The sequence below is a fragment of the Atta cephalotes genome (genome assembly GCF_000143395.1).
Source record: "Atta cephalotes unplaced genomic scaffold scaffold00033, whole genome shotgun sequence".
NCBI lineage: Eukaryota > Metazoa > Arthropoda > Insecta > Hymenoptera > Formicidae > Atta > Atta cephalotes.
Window position 1 is genome coordinate 1,950,281 of NW_012130097.1, and position 25,864 is coordinate 1,976,144.

At 31.6% G+C, this 25,864-nt stretch overlaps 1 protein-coding gene across 1 annotated transcript; it reads left to right on the forward strand.

Moving 5' to 3' along the window:
• The first annotated feature begins 1,152 nt into the window (after positions 1 to 1,152).
• Positions 1,153 to 25,864, forward strand: LOC105621365 (limbic system-associated membrane protein-like). Its single transcript, XM_012202830.1, has 5 exons — positions 1,153 to 1,213; positions 5,621 to 5,793; positions 20,954 to 21,109; positions 22,282 to 22,615; positions 25,725 to 25,864. Exons 1-5 carry the CDS (start codon positions 1,153 to 1,155, stop codon positions 25,862 to 25,864), a joined length of 864 nt encoding a protein of 287 aa, XP_012058220.1.

The window sequence follows — 25,864 nt, forward strand, 5'->3', positions numbered from 1 at the left end:
ATTAGGAGAGTTGTGCGAAGCAAAGAGACAGAAAGGACAAGAGCCCAGGGCAAAAGAATGTTATCCGTGTCCCTATCGATCTCACTCGATTCAACAAAAATGTTACGTCTGCAAGCTAGCAAGCGTAGTTTTAAGAAAAACTTGCACGTACTCGCAAAAAAGTTAGTACTTTTTATTCGACGAAACTAGTTAATACCACGTTAAGGGGCACTTGTGCGTAGTTTTGGAACACGATCCAGTAGTACTCTCGTCCTACGTTTCAGTCGTAATTCCTTTTTTTACTTTTCTTTTTTCAAAGGTATATATGGCTCGCAAATTGAACGCACCGAGTGTATTGAAATAAAGAACTTAAAAAAGAAAATAATTTTTTTACATAACTAAAATAAGGTTTCTATAAAAAGAAAATTGTATCGCGGTGAAGAACAAAAGAAATATTTCTTTTAACATAATTCATCTTTAATTGCTATATTATTTCCTTCAAAAATGTAATTTGCTGTTACTTCATGTTTACATTCGCATTTAACAAACTGCTAGCATCACTTAAGTGAGAATACCGTTAGTTTATTTCGCGCGTAAAATGGAGTTGAAATTTTCTGTTGGCACGGCGCTCTATTTATATTAAATTCTTCAAGCTTGTTGGTACATTTTTCTATCGAAAAATATGTTAGCTTGAAGTTGATGGGAATGTATGATGAATAAGCAAGAAACGCACCCGGACCGCTGCCCGACATAAAATTAATCAACATTCTTCATCATAAAACGATGTGCAACACATTTCACACAGTGCATTACTAAAAAGCTATTCTTTAATTCATAATTAAGTTTCGGAAGCTGTATAAAACACCATAAATTGAATATTTTAAAGGACAATTGTAATCTCATTTCAGAATTTCACTTTTCAGCTCTTCTATTAAGTAATTAATTTAATTTATTTTTTATTCGTTTAAGAAAAATCAAACTAGACGACTGTTTAAAGAAAAATTGATTCCAATTGTATTAGATTTTCACATGGTAAAACAATTAATTAAAATCGTAGGAACGAGTATTGAAAATAATAAAAAGTAACAATCATTTTTCTTTTGGATTTCAGCTGTTTCAAAAGGGATATATGTCTAAGGAAAGAAGAGAGCTACGAGTAATTTTTTAATCATCATGAGGGCATTTTGGATCGTGCTTCTAATTATCCTACTCGAGATACACATATATATCACAGGTAAGTTTGAATTCTTGGAAAGGCAATTTCGTTACACTGTTGTACTAAAAATGGATATTATGATATGTTGAATATACAATTATTGAAGCTAAAAGCTAAAAGATTTGAAAGATTGATTTATAATTTTCTAAAAAAAAGTTTAATTATTAATTACATACAATAAAATACGGAATACGTTGTTTCTTTTAAAATGTAAAAAACAATCTTTTAACTATTCATAGAAAAAACAATGAAAGTTCTAGTTTTGTAAAAAACTGCTATTTGTTCTTTAACGTTTCTAAATTTTGTGTTGCATACCAAAAGTATGCATTGCTACTTTATTTTAAATTCTTTAACTGTGTATATTACATATTTAATTTTGTCAGAGAAATGTGGTATTTTGAAGATTTCATAGGATTAGAATTAGAAATTTTGTCAGGAAATGACGTATTCGTATTTCTACCTCGTACGTTTTCTTCTCGCAAATCGCGTGTTTAAGTATAGCGGTTCTCCTAGCCTAAATAATTTTGTTTCTAATTCTGTGCTCCTCCTTGTCGGTATTCGCTTCACGGCGGCATACAATTTTCAACGGTAATGATGCTGCCTGAAGAAACACGGGCGGGACGGCGGCACGCCACACTCTTCCGTACTTCAGGCAAGTTATTTTCGTGCCGGCAATGGAAAACACTTAATTCGATGGCTGACAAGCAATTTCCGGTTATCGCGTTGCTGAAAACCTGCGGCTCTTACTTTCGTCTCGTTAGTGCTGAACCTATCCGCGATGAGCGCATCGAAATCGTGTCGATCACTCATCGATGTCCTTACATCTCGATGATTTGCTTCTTTGGGACATCGAGATTGTCGACGCGGATATATATTAACGAACAAATTCGTAAAACGTCTCATTCTCGAACGAGACGATGTCGTTTTGAAAATTTAGGTCATCGCCGTAATACCTCCGAAGCTTTAGATCTAATTGAAAGTTTAATTAAATGCACACCGGCCCCTATTACCGGACCATTTTACGATTCTCGATTCGGCAAACTTTCTGAAATTGTGCCAGATTAATCTTCCACTATGTGCGAATACTAATCATTGGTAAATTCAATTTAGAAAACTGTATCCGCCTGAACTTTTATTTCGTCTATGATTAAGTTAAAGATAAAAGATTTAACGTATTTATATCATGCTAATTATTTCTTGTTTTTGTGTATATACATTGTTAATGATAATTTCTTTTCACGCAATTTTTTCACGATTACACATGGGTCATTCTCGATGTCCATATGAAAAAAGAATGTCTCATAAAAAATTGAGTGAATGTTGAATAATCGATTAATCAACTTAATTAGTCAGTAAATACGGACGCGAAAGTAATATTTTAGCACGGTAAAGTTCATATTTAAATTTTTATTATGGAATGTTGATGTTTATTGCATTATTAATTGCTATTTCCATATTCATTAAATTTTGCGTGCTATAAGAAAAAAAACAAAAAGCCTTTTATACATTGAAAAAAAGATGTCTAAAAGTATATTTGTGAGAAATATATTTATTTCATTGAAATAAATATTTATATTTAAATACGGGCGAAATACAATTTTATTCTTGTCAAATAAGCCATCTATATTATTTTTTTACAATTAATGAGATATATTTCATAGAAATGAAATATATTTCACACAAATAAAATATATTTCACAGAAATGTATATTTCGTCATCACAATCAAATTTCGTAAGTAACATTGCTTCGCAATACTTCGACATTTTTCTCTCAGTGTACGTAAGAATATTTTGTTTTAATTAAAATATATTATTTTTTCTTAAATTTAATATTTTGTTAAAATTATAATGTTTTTCTATCACATGATATGAAAATTTCTATAATTTTTTCACGGTAGAAATACTACTCTAATAATCCCTTAGAGTGTCATTCGTTTAATGGTCTCTTCTTTCCTTTTTTATTCCGGTCACAAAGAATTCGAGTATTTTTCCCGCAGGAATTTTTAGTGAATAATCACTTTGAAATACTGAATGCTGGCAACGATGTTAATTCATTTCAACGAGAAAATTCAAGTGAGATACGCGGTACGCTGATCAACATCGAGAGAGTGACCTGTCTCTTGTATTATTAAATATTGATAAATATCGAATACGTTCACAAAGATTCCATGTTTCGATATAGCTTTTTCCACTATGCAAAGGAGCTTAATTCACCGTTCGTTATATTACTCTATACTACTCTAGAATGAAATTAATGTATTATTACTGACTTCAGTGCTACGCTTATAACTGTAATATCAGCGAATATTTACTGTTTTTCAATGATAATACATTGATTCATTTTTAGAAGTTATGATTTCTATAAATTGAATCTGCAGAAAATCATAACTTTTAAAAGTAAATCAGTGTATTATTTCTGAAAAACAATAAATATTCGCTGATGATTACATCAATTATAAGTGTAGCATTGAAGTCAGTCATTGAAATCAACAATACACTGATTCACTTTTACAGAATACAAAAATTGAAATTACTATTAATAAAATATGAATTCTTTAGATTCCTTCTTATTCTATTTATATTTGTTCGAAGTTATCATTTTATGAATATAGTATGTTTATACATTATTCATTATTTAATAGGGAATTTAAGTAAAAGTAATAGTTTTACATACAATGTAAGAAGAACTTGAAATAAACGAAAAAATGCTATAAACGTGTACACGTCACACAGCGTGTATATCGCAACGTTTTAAAAACGAACTTTGTATCGTCGGCGTGAAGCGTCAAGTTTTGAGTTTGGGCTTACTCTTGAACAGAAATAGAAACTTTCCGGATATTTATCGTCTAGAATTCTCGCGCAAGACGCTTATGGGTGAAAACTCCTTTTTTTTATTGTCAGAGAAGTCTGAAATGTGTGCAGCTAGGAACAAGTGAACAATCGCTAAAGGTAAACGGGATGTGAGGCACAACGAGCGAGAAAGTTTTTGGTTGAATATCCATGGAAATTCGCCGCGGTTTGGCGCGTCTTGGGCATCGATAAACGCCCGACCAAACCCGTCGTAATTGCCATGACTAAGTTATTCACTTAAGCCACTCGGGCGATGCTCGGGTTATGCGTTATCGTCGCTACGGTGGCTGCATTAATCTCCAAGGGTGCAGGAGGGTGCTTTGTCGTCTCTTGCAATCCCTGTGCCGTGCCCTTCGTCAACCATGAAAATCGTCCTTAATCCTTGATCATAGTCGACCTTAGAACTAACAGTCCTTGGATAGACAGATATTGTGGACGCGGAATTTTCTCGTGCGAGAAAATGGCGTGATTTCTCACATTTTGTTACAATCTGCATTCTCGTAATTTTCATTTAATTGAATCTTCTGAGAGATTTTAATTAATCGATTCTACACATTTTGCTACAATCAGCATTAAGAAAGTTGAAGAATTACTTTACTAGAAAAATTAAGAATTAAAAGAAAAAGGCATTAATGAACAGATTTATACAAAGTTCCTATTTTTAATTATTCTAAATTCTGGATAAATTTTTTACATGAAATCGAAACGTTATTGTAATGAAGCACATAACATGCAGCACCCATAAAAAAAAATTCACTCTGCAACTCGTTTTATTACGTAGAGAAGTAGAAGGAAGATTTGAAATATTTTTGAAATACTTTATAAATGAAAAATGATTTTCATATAAAGAAGATCTTAATATTGACTAAACTATTTGGTTTAGCCATGTTTTCGAATATTTTTATATAATCGATATTATCAATTTTTACGAGATTATCTATGCTTGCGAAGCTCTCTTTATTGAGTATCGTTTCTTCAATTTCTATATAACGTTTCTTCAATTTCTAAATAAACCTTTAATATTATTTTTTATTATGTTTCATTTATAATTCTAGTTATCTTTGAATTTTATATGTTATTTGATGATCCAAATCATGATGGTCTAATATTGAAGAGACAGATATTACAGATATTTTACATTCTTTTTTGATTTATATTTTTTCAAAGTTTATTATTATTTACATTGTTAAACTACTTCAGTCTATTGCTTTATTAAGTGATAATAACATTAAGAAGCGAGAAAATTATTTGTAAGAAGACTTTTCATTTACAGATAATTATAAATACTTCGATTTTCTTGTTTATTATAAGAATTTATGAGATTCAGCAGATATCTTTTCTAGATATCATAATGTGCATACAATCTTTACATCTAATTTTGTTTTAATAACGAATATGCTTGTTCAACAAAATGTTATAATTATCTGAAAGCAATTTTCAGATTTATGATTTGACGAGAAAAATTGTTACTAATGTTATTAATTTGTTATACGACGCGTCATTCACAGATGTTACTCAGATCGAACAAAGTGGTTCCTATCTTCAAGAAACATTGTTGTAATTTATGTTCGCAGTAAGCCAGGCGAAGCATCAGCAGAATTCAAGTGCCAATAATGCAATCGCCCCATTGAATGCCCCGGAGGGTAAAAATGAAGATGTTCTTGAAGGACCAATTGGAGAGGTGCTTGCTCAAAGTGGTACCACGGCAGTTCTGCCGTGCAAAATTACCGATCCTGGAGCTGGAACGGTAAGTGTCACACAGTTTACTTAATAATATATATATATTTTTTATTTCGGTTTATTTATGTAGGGTAAATAATGAGTAGTGTAAAAGATTTTAAGAGGTGATTTCTCACACAAATTCAAGACGAAAATTTCATGTGACTGTATATGTTCACGAAATAGCTTAATTAGTTTTAAAGAGACAATATATCAAAATTGAAGAAAAAATTTTTTCCAAAAATTTCAAAAATCACTCGGATTACTTTAAAACTTGCTAAAATTCAATATCAAAATAACTTTAGTGATTTTCGAAATTTTTGGAAAAAACAAAATTTTCCTTTCAATTTTGATACCCTATATTTATAAAACTAAACCATTTTGGACATTTGATATATAAAAGTTTTCGTTAAATTTAAGGAATTATCCTTTAAAATTTTTTAAAGTATTCAGTAGCTCTGTATAAATGTTTCGATTAGAAGTATATGTGTTATTTATTTTTTTGCTAATGAAAAATAATTGTCATGTGACCAATTTTAGCTACATTCTTTTTGTTCCTATTGAATACATATAGCTAGAAATAATATCATAAAAGTTGAAAATACGATCTGTGTGCTCGTGTTGTATTTCACTAATAGTACGCTATTTGAAACAGTACAAATCGAATTATATTCAAATACTATTAATATCGTACTATGACAAAATGTAACACACGAAAAAATAAAAATTTCTATCTGTTACATAAATGTTGTAAATCAAGCTATTGAAAATGACATTGTTCATTGCATTCAAATGCTTAATTGAAACACGTAAATGAGTAATTTTTCAGGAAATTATTCCTCTGGACATACATTGTGAAATATTAATAATCAACATTTTTCCTTGCTTGATTCCTCACTCATACTATTTCTCTGCCCATCTCAAAAGTCGCTTCGTCTTCTTCCATTCACACCAGATTTTCCAGATTTTCATTTCCGTTATACAGACAAGTCCGAACGATCCTCATTTAATTTCCGTTTCCTATCGTGCACACGCCAAGCGAATGATCCATAAAGAAAAGAGTATTCGTTATTTCTAATATGATTGGCGTTCGTGGCGTAGCTATGAAATGACCATTCAAATGTAAACCGTCGGGACGTGAATGACAAACGCGAAGATAAAATTTGAAATGTCAAAGAAGCTTTCTGTGGAAGAAATATCTTCCATCACGGGCACCATTAAAGCTGAAGTACAAATTTTCTCTGGTAACGTGAATTATCTTGACAATCGCACGCTGAGAATATTTTCAAACACGTTTTATCTTCATCGCTTGTGCTTAACAAAAAAAAATAAAATGGATTACATAACGTTAAAACAACGACATGCGTAACTAATTTTCGTTACCATGTGACGTTGATATATATGTACACATCGTCTATTCAATAAAAATGAAATTACATAACTCTGTTCTTCGAAAATTATAGTTATTTTTACTAAAATATTGTATCAAATGAAGCAATATATTTTATTATGAAAAGACTGATTCTATTATGAAAAACATTAAAGACTCAAATCTTATTTTTTATTGCTGCAATAAATGATGTATAACATTAATGCATATAAATTCAAATATAAGTACGCAATTAAGATAAATCTACATTGTAGATTATATTAGTTGTCTTCCTTTACTGAGAAATTTATATGCGAAAAGACAGAATTTATTTTTAAAATACAGGATGACAAAAAAATTTGGCCAAAAATTTTATATTCAAATCATTAGTGACATATATTTACAAAAAACAAACTTTGTTAGTTATATTGAATATTTTATTGAATATCAAAAATAATAAATAACATTCAAGATGACAACCTTTAGCTTTAAGACGTTTCAGAAATGACTACGCATATATTTTCATGAATGAAGTCTCTGAATAGAGCGGTCTTCATCAATCGATAAAATCTTTTGGTGCAGAGATCTTTTTGGTTCTATTTAATAAGATGCAATGTAACTAACACTTCAGAGCATTTTTTTTTAAATATACGTTCCATGCAACTATTTGACATTCAAAACAACGTTTTTAATATTCAAAATAACATCAAAATGAATAACGACAAATAAAGTCAATTTAAACATATTAATAATAATAATTTGAACATACAAAACTTTGTGGTCAAACTTTCTTGTTATCCTATATAACTGTAGGAAATTTATTTTGCGTATGATAGAATTTATTAGTCAGAGATTTCGGCAAAATTTTAATCAAATAAAATAAGTAACATAAAAAGAGAGGTACACAAGAAATCAATAAATGTCTCACACATATGTCTCATAAGCTTACGTAATGCATTTTAATAATTCTTTATAAAACTCAGGATTCTCTGATTTGTCAAATCCGCAATTGAAAGCACAAACGAGTACATATTCCATCCCTTATGGAGATATTCTGCGTAACCATGCAAACATGTGTGTCCTGAATACGGCACACGGTATTGAAAGCGGAAACGGATGTGATGCACCATGTTGGAAGTATAAATGATAAGTCGATACGATATTTTTGCCTGTGAATTGCAGGCCGTTTGCTTTTTTCCTTTCTCTTTTTACTGCCCTCGCTATGTACTTTAATGCTATAGTCGTCGGTCCAGCAAATTGCCCCAGTTTACGGTCTACAACGGCACGCTATTCCGGCATAGCGTATGCTCTTTAGCTTATTTAGAGTGCCATCCGCGAGAAAAAATCAACGGACAATTTGCGTGAATAGCGAATGCATCTGCATTCGTACTTCATTTCGGGTTATTTTCATCCATGTTGGATTCTAGCGTTTCAGTAACGAACGCTACTAATTGACAACACCTTAGCAAACAATCGATGTCCATCGCGCAGTAATATTAGTTAGAATTTTTCTCTATAAGACTTCATCTTATAAACATAATAAGTATGAACTGTACTTTTTCTGATTCTAGCACTTTTCCTGTTTCTGCGCAGTATATTAACCTTTTGAGGATAGGAGCTTTTTAGTAAAAAAACTTAAAAAAGACCTTATTTTCTAAGAGAATCGGAACGATTCTGACATCAGAATTCCATTCAAATTTCAAAAAATAATCTGATTATCGTGAAACTCAATTTTAGAAAGTTTTTGATATTGCTAGGTTTGAATATAACTTAAAAATGTCAAATTTCAAAAGGATGAAACTTCCAATGAAGGAAGATCTAGTAGACATAGCTCAATCAAAGTTTGGGGGTCAGTTTGAAAATCAATAGTAACTATTTGCACAATACTGCAGATGAGCTTCAAATAAAACGAAACTGGAAATTGTTATTCTTTTTTTGCAATTAAACATTTCCTAAAATCAAGTTGTGTATATACAGCCGGTCACAGAAAGATTGCAACATATTTTTTCGGAATGCAGCTTGCACCGAGTGATTGGTTATTTAGTCATGGATCCACAAATAAGAATCGATAGCTCGAACAGTAGGCTGCATTCTAAAAAAACCCATTGAAAAAAAAGTATTGCAATCTTTCTGTGACCGGCTGTATATGTATGTATGATAATCAGATTATTTTCAAAAAATTCTATCTGCCATATTGGATTCAAATTAAACATTAAAAATTTTTTATTTCTGATCTCAGATTCGAATAAAGCATTATTAAATTATCCATAGGTCAAGTTTCATAAAAATCAAACGAGGAGTTCATAAAATAAAAAAGAGTGACTCAAAAATGGGTTCGCCTGTCTATAAAGGATTAATTGTATCAATGTCTCTCTTCAACTATATTTAAAATAGATATTAAAAAAAAAAGAGAAATAAGAAAGAGATCGATAGCAATCAAACTATCTCATTCTTTCTAAACTAACAACTTCATAGTAATGCGCAGTTTATGCTTTATCTCGCGTTTTTCACGCCTCTCGATGTTAATTCAACCCCTTTCGGAAAATTTGAGATTACATCTCTGTGTCACCGGTCGATTTAGTATTTGGAATGTATTCCCTCGTGAACTATGCCAAATTCCATGCCGTAACATCGCGTAGTTGGACCGGATGCCTATTACGCATGCCTCGCGAAGCTGAGAAAGTCCGCTCGGGAATATTTTAGAATATTTTAGCGGATTTTGGCATTAAACCAATGCGACGATGCGCCAGATGCTGCGTAGATACTGTATCTCTCTTTTTTCTTCCTTCCTCTATGGGAAAAAGGAGGAGAGAACGAAAGAGCAATCCCCGTTATATGCATATGCGATCGAGATGATGGAAACATTCCTTCTCTCGATACTCGCTAGCGGTATACTTTAGAAATCGGAATAGAATTTCGAGAATCGACAGACGATTCTCTCTGCGCGACAGACGACGCACGTTTCCATAAAATTCCGATGAGTTTTCCGTGTCGCCGACATTGCGACGTGAATGAGACGTAAGCCGACTTTAAACGCGCATTTTCCAACACATCTACTTCGTAACGTTTGAAAACGGACTTACATGCACAATAACTGTCGAATTTAGAATTTATGGCATGTCAAAAGTTGTAGACTATTGCATGGGCGTATTCAGAAGGTTTAAGGATTCTCAACTCTTCTCTCTAGAAATTTATGATTAAAAGTAATCGACAACCTGATATTTTTCTCATTCATTCCAAAATGAGAAACAAAAAGTAGACATTTCAAGTTATAAAATATCAAAAAAGCAATTTATTGGTGCAAAAAATTGCTGCTTATTTGATAAAAATCCCTCTCGAAAAAATTCTTAAATATGCTCATAAACTACTGTCTTAGATAAAATTAATAATTGCAAATTTTCTTAATAACTGGTGATTAAATCTCATTGCAGACGTATTCCTCATTAAAACAGATTTTTAAATAATAATTTCTCTGCATTGTAATGTCTTTGATGGTTTCCGCATCTATAAATCCATCTATGATCCTGTAGCAGCTTTTCTTCAGCACTTAATACATTACATTTCTACGGAGAAAAATGTCAAAGATTCTTTGACTCTGTACGCTTATTTCTTGAAAAGAACAGACGCTCGCTTTGACACAAATCGAAATTGCGTTTCAATAAGCAGAAACAAATCGATATGCGCTGCGTGTCAATGCTAAAGCCCGCAACCGCTATAAACGAGCACGAAAACTTGAGAACGCTCTCAGGGGATGCAGCATGTTTATACAAATTCCATGGAGGGTTTACTTTTCTCCCTTTGATTTCTAAATTTTACAGCTTCGTTGGGCACGGAGAGCGGAGACTTCAGCTCGTAATTTACTTACAGTAAGAGTATTTCAGATCTCTTCTTCCCATTGCATGCATTGCCAGAGTTATGTACAAATTTAACGGCAATAAAGCGATTTACGTTTTAACATCATTTCTTATAAAACATTCATTTCTAGTAAAATTATTTTTGATCTCCCCCCTCCCCCCCTCCCATCATTCGATTATAAGGAATAAGTTATATGGACTAAAATCTTTCACGAAAGAAGATACTTAAGAGTTAGTTAAAATATTGGAATACATTTATATTTTAAATGAATAAAATTTCAGAAAATTGACCTAGATTTATTGCTAAATCTCTAATTATTTGAAAAATAAATTATTTGTAAAATAAATGCTGTTTGTCTGACAAGTTGGTTTTGTGGAAGAGATGAGAGCAAATATGTTCAAAATAATATAAATGTATAGAATGTGTATTAATAATGTATTAATTGTTAAGTACGATGATTTTCCGGTTCTTCACGTACACGATGGATATTCTGGATTAACTTTCATCACTTTTTTTAGGTAACAGATTAAAGCGAATCGGATCAATTTTTGTTTATTGATAAAAAAGTAATCAAAAATAAATTTTGTTATTAAATTTTATCATAAATTTGTAATTTTTACTTTAACTTGGATTTTATATAATGAAATAATATATAAATATAATATTTCTTATTACACAACACAAAAATCAAAAAAAAGGAAATTATAAACGTGTCTCGAAATTGAGAGACGAAGTGAATCATCAATTTATTAAACTAATTTAGTAAATTATACACTGACAAAAATCGTTACAATTTATATGTTTCAATAATGTACTTTTTTCGTCAATGAAGAAGTTAAGTAATTTAAGCAAGCGTCTACAGTGAATTTTATAAATCATTATACGACGATAGATGATAACTTTTATATTATGATAACAATATTTGCGTAAGATTGCTGTCTTTTTAACAAGATATGATTAATAATTAACATATTTATCAACAACAAGATACTAATATACTAATAATATCGGTGTATTTGTAAATCTACAGTCAAAAACATACAAAAAATTAGTATTGTTATTCATTAGGTGGGGAAGACAAGATTGGCGCTCAAAGATAACAAGCTCCTCAATTTAAATTTTATAAATATGATCTTGATTAATAGTTAAGATAGTTACACGTATTATATGAAGAAAAAATTTTAATTTTATTAAAATTTGAAAAGATCGAAAGTGAAAAATCTCGAGACATTTCTCTATAATTTGAGAGATTGATATATTTATTTATCTGTGTGTGTGTGTGTGTGTGTGTGTGTGTGTGTGTGTGTGTGTGTGTGTGTGTGTGTGTGTGTGTGTGTGTGTGTGTGTGTGTGTGTGTGTGTGTGTGTGTGTGTGTGTGTGTGTGGGTGTGGGTGTGTGTGCTTATCGCTCGCTGGAAAGCTTTTTGTTTTGGATGATACAAAAGTTGCAAAATCTAAGACCACTTATGCAAAACTCCCTGTCATGAACCGCATATAACCTCGGTGAGCTCCCGCGCGTTCTCGTCGACCATGAATAAAAGATGAATTCATGCGCATCTTGTACTACAGAAATACAGAAACAAGACTGCCTCAGATTCTTTATACTGCAGCTAAGTTCAAAACAAGTAAAAAGTGCTATCACAGATGGTAAAAAGGGGGGAGGAAAAAAAGGGGCAAAAGCATTGCATCTTGTCTCTATAACTACCATCATATGGAAGTTTAGACATCCTTTCCGCGATGATGTAACATGTCGTGTATTTGCAAACGTAACTAGATAGACATCTTACAATTTATTCAAATCATGAATAAATCATATATGTATCTTTTTAAAATGTCATTTACTGAAGTACACTATAAAAAAATTACATGTAAAATTACAACATCTAATATAAAGAGATATGTGCATAATTAGAATTATTTGTTGCTGAGTCTTTAAAGCCTATTAATTTGTGTTTTCCTTTTTCAATTACCGTGAGGAAAGCATACTTAAAGCATTCGGTCTACGCGGATTCCGTCCGGAGGAATGATTGTGGATCCTATCGCGAAATAAATTGCTTATTATGCTTCTTAATCATCGAGTATTCAATCTGAGTATCAAATGATCGAGAGATCCTATTTGTTTACTTTAATATGTTAAAATAACAACATTGTTAAAATAACAACATTGTATATAAATAGGCAATAAATTTATAAGTATAAATCTAGAAGTGATATAGAATGAATAGAAGATAGTATCATTAAATATACATTATTATATGAGTTCTTCCATTAAATGTTCATTAAATATATTTATTCTGAAAATATCTTTTAAAAAAAGTACGAACCTTTGTAAAAATTTTCTAAATTCCTGTGCGTATTTTCTACTTATAAGATATCGTATTATTATCGCTTATAAATTATCGGCAGACTTCTTTTCATATTTTATCAACTCCGGAATTCTCCAATTTAAAACCATCATTTATCTTTCCTCGAAATACGTCAAAAAAGTTTCGCGTAAAAGTTGAACGGCGGAAATATTCAAAGTCGTTTTTATTCCTAGAGAGGAGGGGGAGGGGGATCTTTATTTTCAGTATTCTCTCAAATATCCAATATTATTTTAAATCCACAGGGAGAAACTTCTGATATCAAATATTTCTTTTACAGCACAGTCTGTATTGTCCGTACAGACATGTATATTCAGAGAAATTTTCACTCTAATACAATTGAGATTTGAGAAGTACTCGATGATTAAGAAGCATAATAGATAATTTATTTCGTCGCGAAAGGATCCACAATCATTCCTCCGAACAGAACCCGCGAAGATCGGACGCCTTATGTATGCTTTCCGCACGGTAATTAATCATTATTCCCACGAGCCACGATTCAAACGCGAATTATGTAAAGCACTGCGGTCGATCCTTTGAGTTTGGCTCTCAAATTTGGCGCATAACGTTATATGACTGTGCGTATAATGGAATTAACATATTCCGCCAAGATCTACTCGCGTACCGAGCGTAATGCACTTATCTCATCCCAAAATGCGTCAACGCCGTGTTGCGGGATAACGTAACATCATGATATATAATGGAAACCGTCGACCGGAAAGAGCACCTGCCGGAAACGATGCTGCAAGGAAGAGAACATCAGTAAATCACGCGATAAATGTCAAACCGCTGGACGATAAAGGACGCGCGGCTGCCACCGAAGTATTATGAACATCGATATTTAGAATGAATGAGCATTCTGTAATGAGCATCGCAATAACTAAACGCGCTGTGAATGAGATCTATACAGCATAGACCTCTAAAAAAAATTCTAAAGACATTTTAAAGACGTGTCCAGAACATCCCTCGGATAAAATGCTATTAAATGCTATGTGAAAGAGGTACTATATAGTTTTGATTCTCTCGCTAGCATCTCATTGGTGATTTTGTCCCGCTAGAATTAATCACCAATGAGATGCTAGCAAGAAAGATAAAACCAGGTTTAAAATCCTGTAAAGTCAGAAATGCGCTATTAATGCCCGTTTCTGTTAATGTAGATTAACTTTAATCTCGGTCTTTTTAATTTACCTTTCTTTCTAATTTTCATATTTTTTAACCCCTTTTTAAACAGTAAATCAGACTACATTCTTCTATGACGAATCTTTAGGGCTCTAAACAGGCCTACTAGATTTTATTTCAAATTTACTGCCAGCGCTTAAAATCTATAATTTACACTATAGATTTTTAACACCAAAAAAACACCATTTAAATTTTGGAACACAATCGTAGTAAAAGTCTGGCATATGTTGTTGAATTTTTGATCGGTTTCATACGAAATAGCGGAACCCAATCAGATGATGACTGAAAGAGCATGTGAAAAAATTGAAAAGCAGACCTGTGTAGTGCGTTATAGTTGTGTAAATGCAAGTATATATGTATACGCCATTTAATATCAAATTACTAGAACATATGCCAAATTCTTACTTCTAGAGATACTACTATGTTTAAGTATCTCTTAGTAAGCACGCATTTAATCATTGTGTTACTTAGTCCTTCTATATGTCGATTAGGAAAAAATCGAGTTTTGCGTTATGCACTCTCTTCCTCAATGTCATTGCCGACAAAGAAAATAGATATGCATGGGTTACTGCCGAGTTGAAGTGCTTCCTCGAAGAACGTCCTCGGTTACGATGAATAAGATAAGACGAGCAAGGGTATAATGGAGGATATCCGGATGGTTGAGATACGAGGGAGTGGAAGTCTCTCTCCTTTGAGAACGTAGATGGAGTGAATGAGAGATTGGAGGGAATGAAGAATTATCGGAAATAAAAAGATTCGAGTGACGAATTCCTTCATAGACATAGAAACACTAAATTCCCATCTCTAAAGTATCCTTGGGTAATTTCCCGTCTTGTAAATTATACGCATTTTCCCGCTATTTCGCAGGGAATTTTCTGCTGGTTTCAGATGTCGCATGAGGTATATGAGTAAAAACGGACAGCTTCAAGAGCTCGGATTTGATACCGCAAAGCTTTTGGTTTATTTGGTCTTCAACTTCATTCCTCATGCGTGATATAATTCGTTCTATGTCGAATAGGGAAAATACGTTTCAAAAACGTTGCCTTTTGCAAACTGAATGGAATGTATCACGGTAAAATGCGATTGATAAATCACAAACAGGTCTGATTGGATGGCACGAATGAAATCGATATCATGAAATGATGAAAAATAAATTAAGCATTTTAATGCTTCCACATGAAAATTGTATATGGAATATCCATTTACAGAGTTAATGTAACGCGAATGTGTAATACCATCATATTATAATAATATAAACTGTTTTAATTTTTATTAAATTACATATTTTTTTACTAAATTAAAAACAATAGTACCGTGTCTATGTTGTATTTATTGATTTAATTGCAAGATCAACAGTTTGATTAAATTGATCTAAAGTGTTAGATTCAATTTGCAATGTTACATCGTATAGAAATCCTCTGTGCAATTGGCTAACGTCAATCATTTCTAAAATGATAACATCAATGTTTGGTTAAATAAAGTAACAGATACAATGATTGAGCGATTGAGGGCTTATACAGCAATTGACTAACACATTTACGCATCTCAATACGTCAAAATCGACATATCGATTATAATTGTTTTCAAACTAAATCTCGGTAGTGTATTTATTCTTGTTAAGCTATAACCAATGCGCAAACTCACTGTCACTTCAAGCTCACAAGACGAAAATCGATTTTTATTGCTGTATAAGCTATAAAACCCTGCAGTTAGTATACATTATGTAAAAGAAGTTTTCTTCGTATCCGTAAATATCCACACTAACAATAAAGTTGATCAACAAAAATAAATGATTTAATAATGAATGAAATATCAAATATTTTTGATAACTTTAACTTGATATAAATTATTTGAATACTTTGTTCTAAAAACGCAGACATATATTCTACAAATATTTTTATTCCAGGTGAGATTTGTTCTTTTATCATTTTTATATGTTTAATTGTTAAAATTAAATTGTGATGATATCAAGTTTGAATCGATCATATAATAATATTAAAGAAATTGAACTAATAAGTAAATAACACAAATAATAGAAATTCTTACTCGGTTAAAACATGATGCTTAATAATATTTATATGTCAATGTTTTAAATACATTTTTTAGTTATATAAAGTGCGCATCGATTCAGATTTCAAACTCAAATAAACTAAAGTTAAAAATAATATCAGAAATTACATTGATCAATCTAGAAACGATACTAGTATCTTAAAATATTGCAAAGAATTTATTGTAAAAAATATGACCTCATCAAAATTGCGTTTCAAATCTGATAAATCGAATCAATGTGCAGTTTATAGAACCGAAAAAATATATTTAAAAAATTTACATATGAATATTATTAAGTACCAAGATTCACTTCAACCGAATATAGAATTCTTATTCTTAAATTGCGATATTTTTTTAAAGAAGAAAATATACAATATTATTTGTATTAGTAATCACTATGAAAGGTTTAATATGAATTTTCATAATTTAAATAATAATTAATATTTCTTTAATATTTCAAGAGAGAGAATTTCATCTCAATCTTATGAGTATATAATACCGTCGCTACGTAGCTTTAAGTTTCCGGGGTTGTGACGCGTATATAGTGTGGCTGTGTAGTGGTTGGCTTGATTCCCGCGCGGGGCGGATAGGTGAGGGAACTTTCCTCATTACAAGAATACTTTTAAAACGGTTTGGCTGATAAACGAATGAACTTTCGGTGTTCCTTATCGGCAATCCCGATGCTTGCTATCAAGGAAGAGTTGAAAGCGATCGCGAGCGTGCAGTTGCGACGGAACGGGCTGCTTTTAATTTCCTTCCTGCTGTAGAGTCTCATTGCGAATAAAAATATTCTTATTACTGCAAAAATGATTTCTCTTCTTTTTTAACAAGCGATAAAAATTTTTATGACGATTCTTATAATCGTTATTTCATTTTATTTCGTTATTTAGTACGCTCTTCAATTAATTGTAATTGCAATATCGCGAGTTTAAACGCAGCTTCTGTCCTCTCGCGTTCTATGTCATTCATTCTCGCAAGATATATCTGGTATGTAACAGCACAAGTCACCGATCGCGGGTGGCAATTCCCGGTCGACAGATAAAGAATGTGTCGGCATGGCATGCTGTAACCCGGAGTATTTCCCAATTAAGCTCCTGCGCGTCCCACAGCGGTGTCAGCTCGATTTGTGTGCCACGTGTGTGCACCTCCCGCACAAGTAGATGCCATTTACTTGCCACTGTACAAAGTCTTTTCTACCTAGATCTAGCAATCCCCACACAGTCGCGGCTTAATAGCTTCCCGCGGGAATGCCAGAGCTATCGGTTATCTAACTCGTGTCTAACAAGACTGATGATGATGATCGAGTCAGGCAAGATGACGTAAGAGGAAATTAAGTACGGAGGAGGCCCGACGCAAGTCGGACGTGCTACTCCAATTTGCATTTCGTTCTAAGTTTTAATTGGTTTTAATCCTTTGACGGACTACACCCACTAGCTTCGTACAAACTTTTAACCCTTTCCGCTGGAAAGCCAAATAGGCCCACGCCGCTCGCACATACTTCAACAGTTTCTCTTGTAAAGCCGATATACCATAACATCGTACGTTTGAGCTAAAAATAATTAGAAACGGTGTAGTTCATTGGATAATTTAGACGTCAGGAATCTAGAATGAGTAGTTACTATATCTGAATCACAAGAAAGAATATGTATGTACACTTTTTAAAAAAAGATGATCAGTAGGATGAAACAGTTGGAAGAGATATGATTTTTGTATGTATTAAATGTAAATATTTAAAAAAACAAAATTTCTAAAATATAATTTTTATTAATAATTCTTATTAATATAATTTTATAAATCTATGTAGCCTGATTTCATCCACTGTTGGATATCGGTCTCTTCCAACTTTTTCCACATCATCTTTGGAAAGAAAGAGTTTGGCATTAAAATGCTACACTTGCCATGCGAGTAGATATATATCTCCATTGATATATAATTTTATAAATATAAAATTTTAATTAAAGACCAAAAGTTTTACGACAAATCTCAAACAGAGTACTTGTTGAGTACTCAAACAGAGTATTCTTAAAAGAGTATGCGGCTAGTTAGGGTTACGGAATAACTTAAAAACGAGCTATTTTCCATAATATATATTATAATGTGGATTAAGCTTGAAAGCTTGATCGCGAATCAGTTACTTCGATCTCTTAATTCTTAAGAAACCTCTTAATTGAATACAAGTATTTTGAGCAATAAAGTCCTCGTATTCGACAACAGCAAAACTCATTGTTCAGCCTAACAATCCGTACATGTGTGTATAACCTTATCTGGAGTTAGTTGAAACCGAAAGACGGACGTCGGAAGGCTTTAGGATCTTTGTCTTTCCGGCTGCTCGAAGACACCGCGAAGTTCTCGTAACTTCGCGCCGATTGAGGCAAACTCTACTACTCGATAACTTCCACAATCAAAGACTGGCACACGTACACATACTCTCTCGTTCTTCTCTCTTACACGCACAACTCCTGTCACATTGGATTCGCTGTTACACGTCGGTGAGCCGTAGATAGGTCCTTTTCGTGGGACCTAGGATTACAGCAAGCACTCTGGATTACTAGGTTTGGCGGTACCAGAAATGTCATATCCTTGGAAATTGGTTTCTCCGAGACGTATTACGTGGAATCAGCCTAATTATGTTTCTGAGAGTATTAAGATGTTTACGGTGGATTTCATCTCGATGAGGGATGTAAATAAAAAATAATTGGCATGGCAACGTGATGTCTCTGATCGAAATTCAGAGGAAGGCTTTGTAACGAGGAATCTCCTAATAATTAAATTTTACTGCTGTTGATTAACAGGCAACCGCGTTATTACATTTAGGAAACGTAATTACTTATTTACCCCCTAACAAACAGAGAAGTTCTCGAAGCTGTATACTCAGTACAGCTCTATACAATCATTCACAACTAAAATATTTAATGTTCTATTTGATATTTCATATAAAATATATAAATATATAAATAGTCTCAAAATTTAACGGCTAAATTGCGATAGTATATCTATAAGTAGAAATAACAAAAAATGTTATATGAAGTTTAGTTAGAAATGTTTCATTATAAAGTTATAAACAAACATTCAAATAAAATATGAAATACGAAACAATGGATTTTCAATTGCACAAACGATATGAAAGTCTACATATCGTACATGGAAAGTTCGAATGTTTATTTCATGTGTACAGGGTGTCCACTCTGTATATACTTTTTAAAAATAATGAATTGATACAACTAGTATTTATATATACATACAAATCTTGCAATCATTGTGATATAAAGCCAATATGTTTAGTTTATTGGCTATATAATATAATGCTTTAAAGTAACATGCTATATTTGAATTAGACGATGAAACATATGTGCATAAAGAATAATAGCAAATTTGTATGTCTATAAATACTAACGAGAGAAAAATTCTTCATCGTTATTGTAAAAAATATTTAAAAGTTTCCTTCAAGATAATATATTGTTTTCCTTTATAAAAATTTTCAAAAAGAAGTTTTCCAATATTTAAGAAAAAATGCATTAAGATTAAGAAGATTTTAATAACATTTTCGTAATAATAATTTTTCAAATCAATTCTCTTTTATTTTTTAATAATTTAATACATCAGATTTACCTAAACGATTAAATAATCGTTTCTCTTCGATCGTGTTTAAAAATGGAAAGATTGATGATATACCTACACAATTAAATACTATGCAATGTAACCATTATCCAATATATTGAACGTTTTGTGGTCTGTTCCCTGGAGAACGAAAATTATCTTGAAATTAGTGTACTCCAATAGCTATGATAATTGATATTCGATGCATGTCGAGGCTCCTCTGTCACATTACCTCATAGGACATACATTACTTCTCATACATATATTGTTACTATAAATAATCTACTGCTTTTGAACACTATACCGCAAACAATTTTCATTATCCAACTCATGCATAATCCTAATTACTTGTTTAAAGATAAATGGTACTTCTGTAACGTTCATAAGATTACATCTGTACTAATTTAAAAGCAAGTTTATTTCTTCTCTCATTTGCAAATGGTTTAATTCTATATTAAGAAAATTAACAATTTTAATTTTATTACGAGATATTAAAAAAATCATTCAGCATTTACATGATAGATTAATACATACTATGCTGAATAAAAAAACCTTAGTGAACATAGCAGAGATCGATATTCTACAATTGCTTTTAAACAGAGTTCTAGCTGCAATTTTTTTCAATTTCGATTTTTTTTTAGTATAAAACATGCATTTAATGTTTTTACCTGATTAAATGAATAATTTTTAAAATAAAATTTGTTATATGTAAAAATTATGTGCAATAAATAAAAATGGTTACACATATTAATTATTTTTTGTCATTTTTTATTACAGATCACATGGGTGAGACGGAGGGACAGACAATTGTTAACTGTCGGTACTAGCACACACTCCATTGACAAGAGATTTGTCGTCAGACACTCGAGCACCGACTGGCAACTCACAATACGCACCGTAACGGTGGACGATGCCGGCATCTATGAATGTCAGGTAATTTAGCGAATGTTTTATTCATATATTTTTTTTAATTTTAAGAATATTTAACTGTGATGATCCAGTTTTTATTTAATTTTTTACTCATATTTCTGTCATTTAATACTAAGATTACGTTAAACTTTATTATATATCAATTTTATCTTTCTATGAATTACCTTTTTTAGTTTTGTTATATATATATATATATATATATATATAAAAGAAAGAGGTTGTACATAACTATATAAGTGAGATAATATCTATTTTCATAGTTCACATCATCAAGCTTTCATAATAATGAAAACACACATCAATATAGACTTAAATAATAAGTCTAAGGTAGATCTCATTGCGAAATAATTAAAGTGATGCTTTCTTTAAAATACGAAATTGAAAGAGTTATTTTCAGTATCAATTGAATGATTGTTTCAAGCCATACCTGATTAATTGAATAATTTCTAATGTACACTATGTTAAAGGTTTTGCATGTCTAAAATGTCAGCTGAAATGCTAAAGCGGTCGCTCACAAACTGTTTCAAGTCATCGCGGTGATTAGCCGTAGTTTTAGCTCCTATTGGATTTTCTAAAGGACAATCAACATTGCTTTGATTATGTGAATACAATTTATAGTATACATTACAGCATAAAGCGTGGCTTGTTATAATTTAAAATTGGTCATTGTTTTCGAAAATGCTCAAGTTACGGTATAACCTGATTTCTTAACATCATTTTGTATATTGTATAATATATTTATATTATTATTTCAATTAACGTATAACTGTGTTTGTGTATAAACTCATTTATTTTAGATAATTTAAAGATAAATTTATATAAAAATGATTTTTATTCGTAATATCAAGTAAATTTACAGGTTGACAATAGAAAATTACTAATTATCTTATAACGAATGAATCCTTTCTAATAAATTCTAATAAATATTGAAGTAGTTTATAAATATATATTTTTTACTATATGCTAATAGAAATGACAGATTTCTGCTAGTATAGTATTTGAATTTATTTTATCCATTTTTATCACAAAATAATAGCTATTTTAGTTTTAATATTTTTCTGATTGTTATCTGATGAATGTTTCAGCTTTTTCGAATTTGTGTCTTTCATATGTATTATGTACTATTTTTATATGTACTATGAAAAGTTAAAGATATTGTTACATTATGGTTGCAGGTAACGTCACATCCGGTACAGCGAAACTTTGCCCGTCTCAAGATTACGGAGGCATATTCGATAATACCAGGTGCACCTGATCTGCACGTGAAGCAAGGTTCGAACCTCCGTTTGGAATGCCAACTTATGGCGGCCACGGAAAAGCCCCTTTATGTCTTTTGGTATCGTCAGGGTCGTATGATAAATTACGACGAGGAGCCCGGCGTTGATGTTAAGCTCACGTCAAGCGGCTCCATTCTGACGGTGAACAAAACGAAGCTTACGCACGAAGGGAACTATACGTGCGTACCTAGCAACGCCAAAGCGGCGTTTGTCATGGTTCACGTGATCGAAGGTAAGAAACATGAAGCTATTTCTTCATTAATTTTAGTCAAATTCAGTCTTGCCGACAATTGTAGGATAATTGAGAGATTTGAGGTTAATTAAAAGAAATGTATGAATGCGAAACTAATCCAATAAAATGTTATTTCGTTAGTATCGACCAATTAGTATCGACGAATATATCTAACGTTTAATATAACAATTTAAATTTTTACTTGATAAGAAAGACGCGTTGCATCATGAATTTAATCCATTTAATGGAAGCTCATTTATTTATCCTTCAACATAGAGGTAACGATTCAATAAAAAATACTGGATAAATATTATCTGATAATATAAAAATCTTTTCTGCAAATTGCATAACAGCTACATATATTAAAGAATCAAAGTTTCCAAAAAAGTGCAGATCTATCTTGTTGTATTTTTCACATTATCAATACAAAGCAAAACAAGTGACTAATGCTTATTGATGCTTATTTGCATACACAAGTAGTCTGCAAACAGTTGCTATTTATGATGAAAAAAATCTAATGACGATATTTACGATGTCTATAAGTTAGATGCATATTCGTACATAAAATAATATAAACGATTGCTACAAACATATCGTGAAATTATATTGTAAGAACATTCATAGAGAGAATATGGAACGTTAAAGCTCCTATTCATTTATTACTATTATGTCAAATTGTGATGTCAAAAGCAAGAAAATATACAATAAAAATTCTTACAAAATGAATTCAAATAGAATCTTTTTTTAATACATTTACGATTATTGAAGACTCATAAAATATGTCCACCATCTTTTTGTTTCGGAAAATATCATTTTATCAAAATATATTTTTATTTTAATAATTTTATTTTAATAATTTTAATATATTTTTTTGTAAGAATTTTTATAGCGTATCTTCTTACTTCTGGCGTCATAATCTGAAATAGTAGTGATAAGTAAATAAGAAAGTAATCACACGGCAGTGTCTCGTTACGCGTAGCTTAGCGCCAAGCTGTCAGCGTCTCCAGATTTTAAATGAAACAGAATTATTTGTTAATAAACTATTTTGACTTTGCGGACAAAAAATGTTCAGCGTAATATAAATAGAAAATACATCCGCTTTTATATTTCATGTTTAATGCAAATGTTACACAAGTTAGTAATAATACTACATATTGATATATGTATATACAATACGTTATGGAGGGAATCTCTGATGTTTCTCGGTGATTAAACTTTATTGATTACTCTCTTTAAATTCCACTATTGTAAAAATCTAATTTTAGAAAGATTTCTACAGCATAAACAGCTTACGGATTGTGTCAGTAGGCCGAATTCACGGATTAAAACGCGATGATAATTAACTCGCTCTAGTTACTTCTGGGAAGAAGAGATCAGCCCCTGATCAGCCGGGAAGAACTTCCACGAAACTTGAATATTCATTAGAGTAAGTGCCGAACAATTAAACGGCTCGTAGAGAGCCGTTACGATCGGATTTAGCGCGGCTCTCGCAGACGCATTCATTCCGCAATCCCGCATAACTCGCCCACGATAACAGAAGGACGCTTCAAAATTGTACCACCGTCTCTCTAACGAAACTTTTACAAAATCTCTAAGTTTGTTTGAAGACAAAGTTCGAACGCAATTTTTTGAAAGTACAGTGTATAACTTCGTGTCGGTTTTACTTACATTTTAACGCGCTTAACAACTACGTAACAACGCGATAATGTCCATGGGGCATTATCAAACTTATCTATTATTTCCTCCTTACATAAAACAATATCCTTCTCTTACACAATTTTGTTTAATCTTTTTTTTTTCATATTCGCGACATGACTTCGACATCGCCAGTCGTCAAAAGTATTCCTAGGCATTAGTACTGATTGCAAGTTTCTTTACATTACAAGTTTAATTTTAATCTTTCTTTAATCAAATACACTTATTCTTATAAAAAATTAGAAACAATATTAGTAGGTTAAAAGAAAATACAGCTGCTAAAGATTGATTCTGTATAACAGATAAAAAAATTTATTGGAAATTATGATATATGTATGAAGAATTGCAAAAAAGATGAATTATAAAAAATAATATAAAAATAAATTATAAAATATAATTCCTTTTTCGTAAAGTTTAGTAAAAAAAATTATAAAAAATACTGCTTACTGAAGTCTATTCGAATTAAATTTTAATATATGAAAAAATGGTTTACTTTGAGATAATTTAAGGAGACAAAAAAAGAGAACTGCCTTAGAAAACTTGAAAAGTTCGACAGATATTCATTCACTGTTTGCCATGTCGCTGCTGTAGCACATAACAACTTGGGAGTGTCACGTACTTACGTGACCAGATTGTCGAGCGGTATTTGCTACAATAAGAAATGTGAAATAATCCGCGTTTCATCTTATATCTCAACTAAAAATGTCGGATGACCCCTAAGATCGTTTAAAACGCTGTTTTTGTACTCTCGAGAGAGGGCTTTACTGCTTCATGTGAAAAGAATACTTTTTCATTTTTCTCTAGAATTTCTGCTTCAGTTTACACATGTATATCATCATAAAATATCTTCTATTATCAGAAAGGTAGAATAAAGATATATGAATATTTTAATTTTTGTTCATTATTAATCTGATTTATTCCGCTCTTATTTATCTAGTTATTATTTCCAGAATTTATATACGTATATAAAGAGAATTTGTTATATCTCATACTTTTTTATTAAAAACAAATTACCATTCTTGAGAAAATAACGATTTGCATTAAAAATATTCATATTCCTCGAGGGATGTGTGTTTATAAAATATAACATGTTGAGGCGTGTTTAGCAAATAATATATAAGCTATATCAAAAATAAAAACAAAGTTGATAATGAGATTCTATATAGTCCACAACTTTCCAGCATATTCCTTAATTAAAAATCCCTAAGATGCGAAAACTTTTGTTGGGACCATAATTGATTCTGCAAACAAACATAAACGTATCATAGTTTTATTTCAAGCGTTTTACTGGAAGTAAATTCAACAAGCCCTTTACGAGTGGACAAGATAATTTAAAATTAAGCAGCCCACTCAGGTTTGTATCCCTGCCACCCCTTTTTACTGCGTGAAACGTAGTTTTCTAATCTCGTTGCAGAGGAGGAGAAACCAGCGGCAATGCACGGGGGCGACAGAAGGAATCTCAGCCCGGCAATTTTGGCGAGCAACTTTCTCGTGTCCCTCCTTGCGGCCGTCAGCTGGAGGATACCGAGTTTCACGAGCCTTTACCCGACGTGA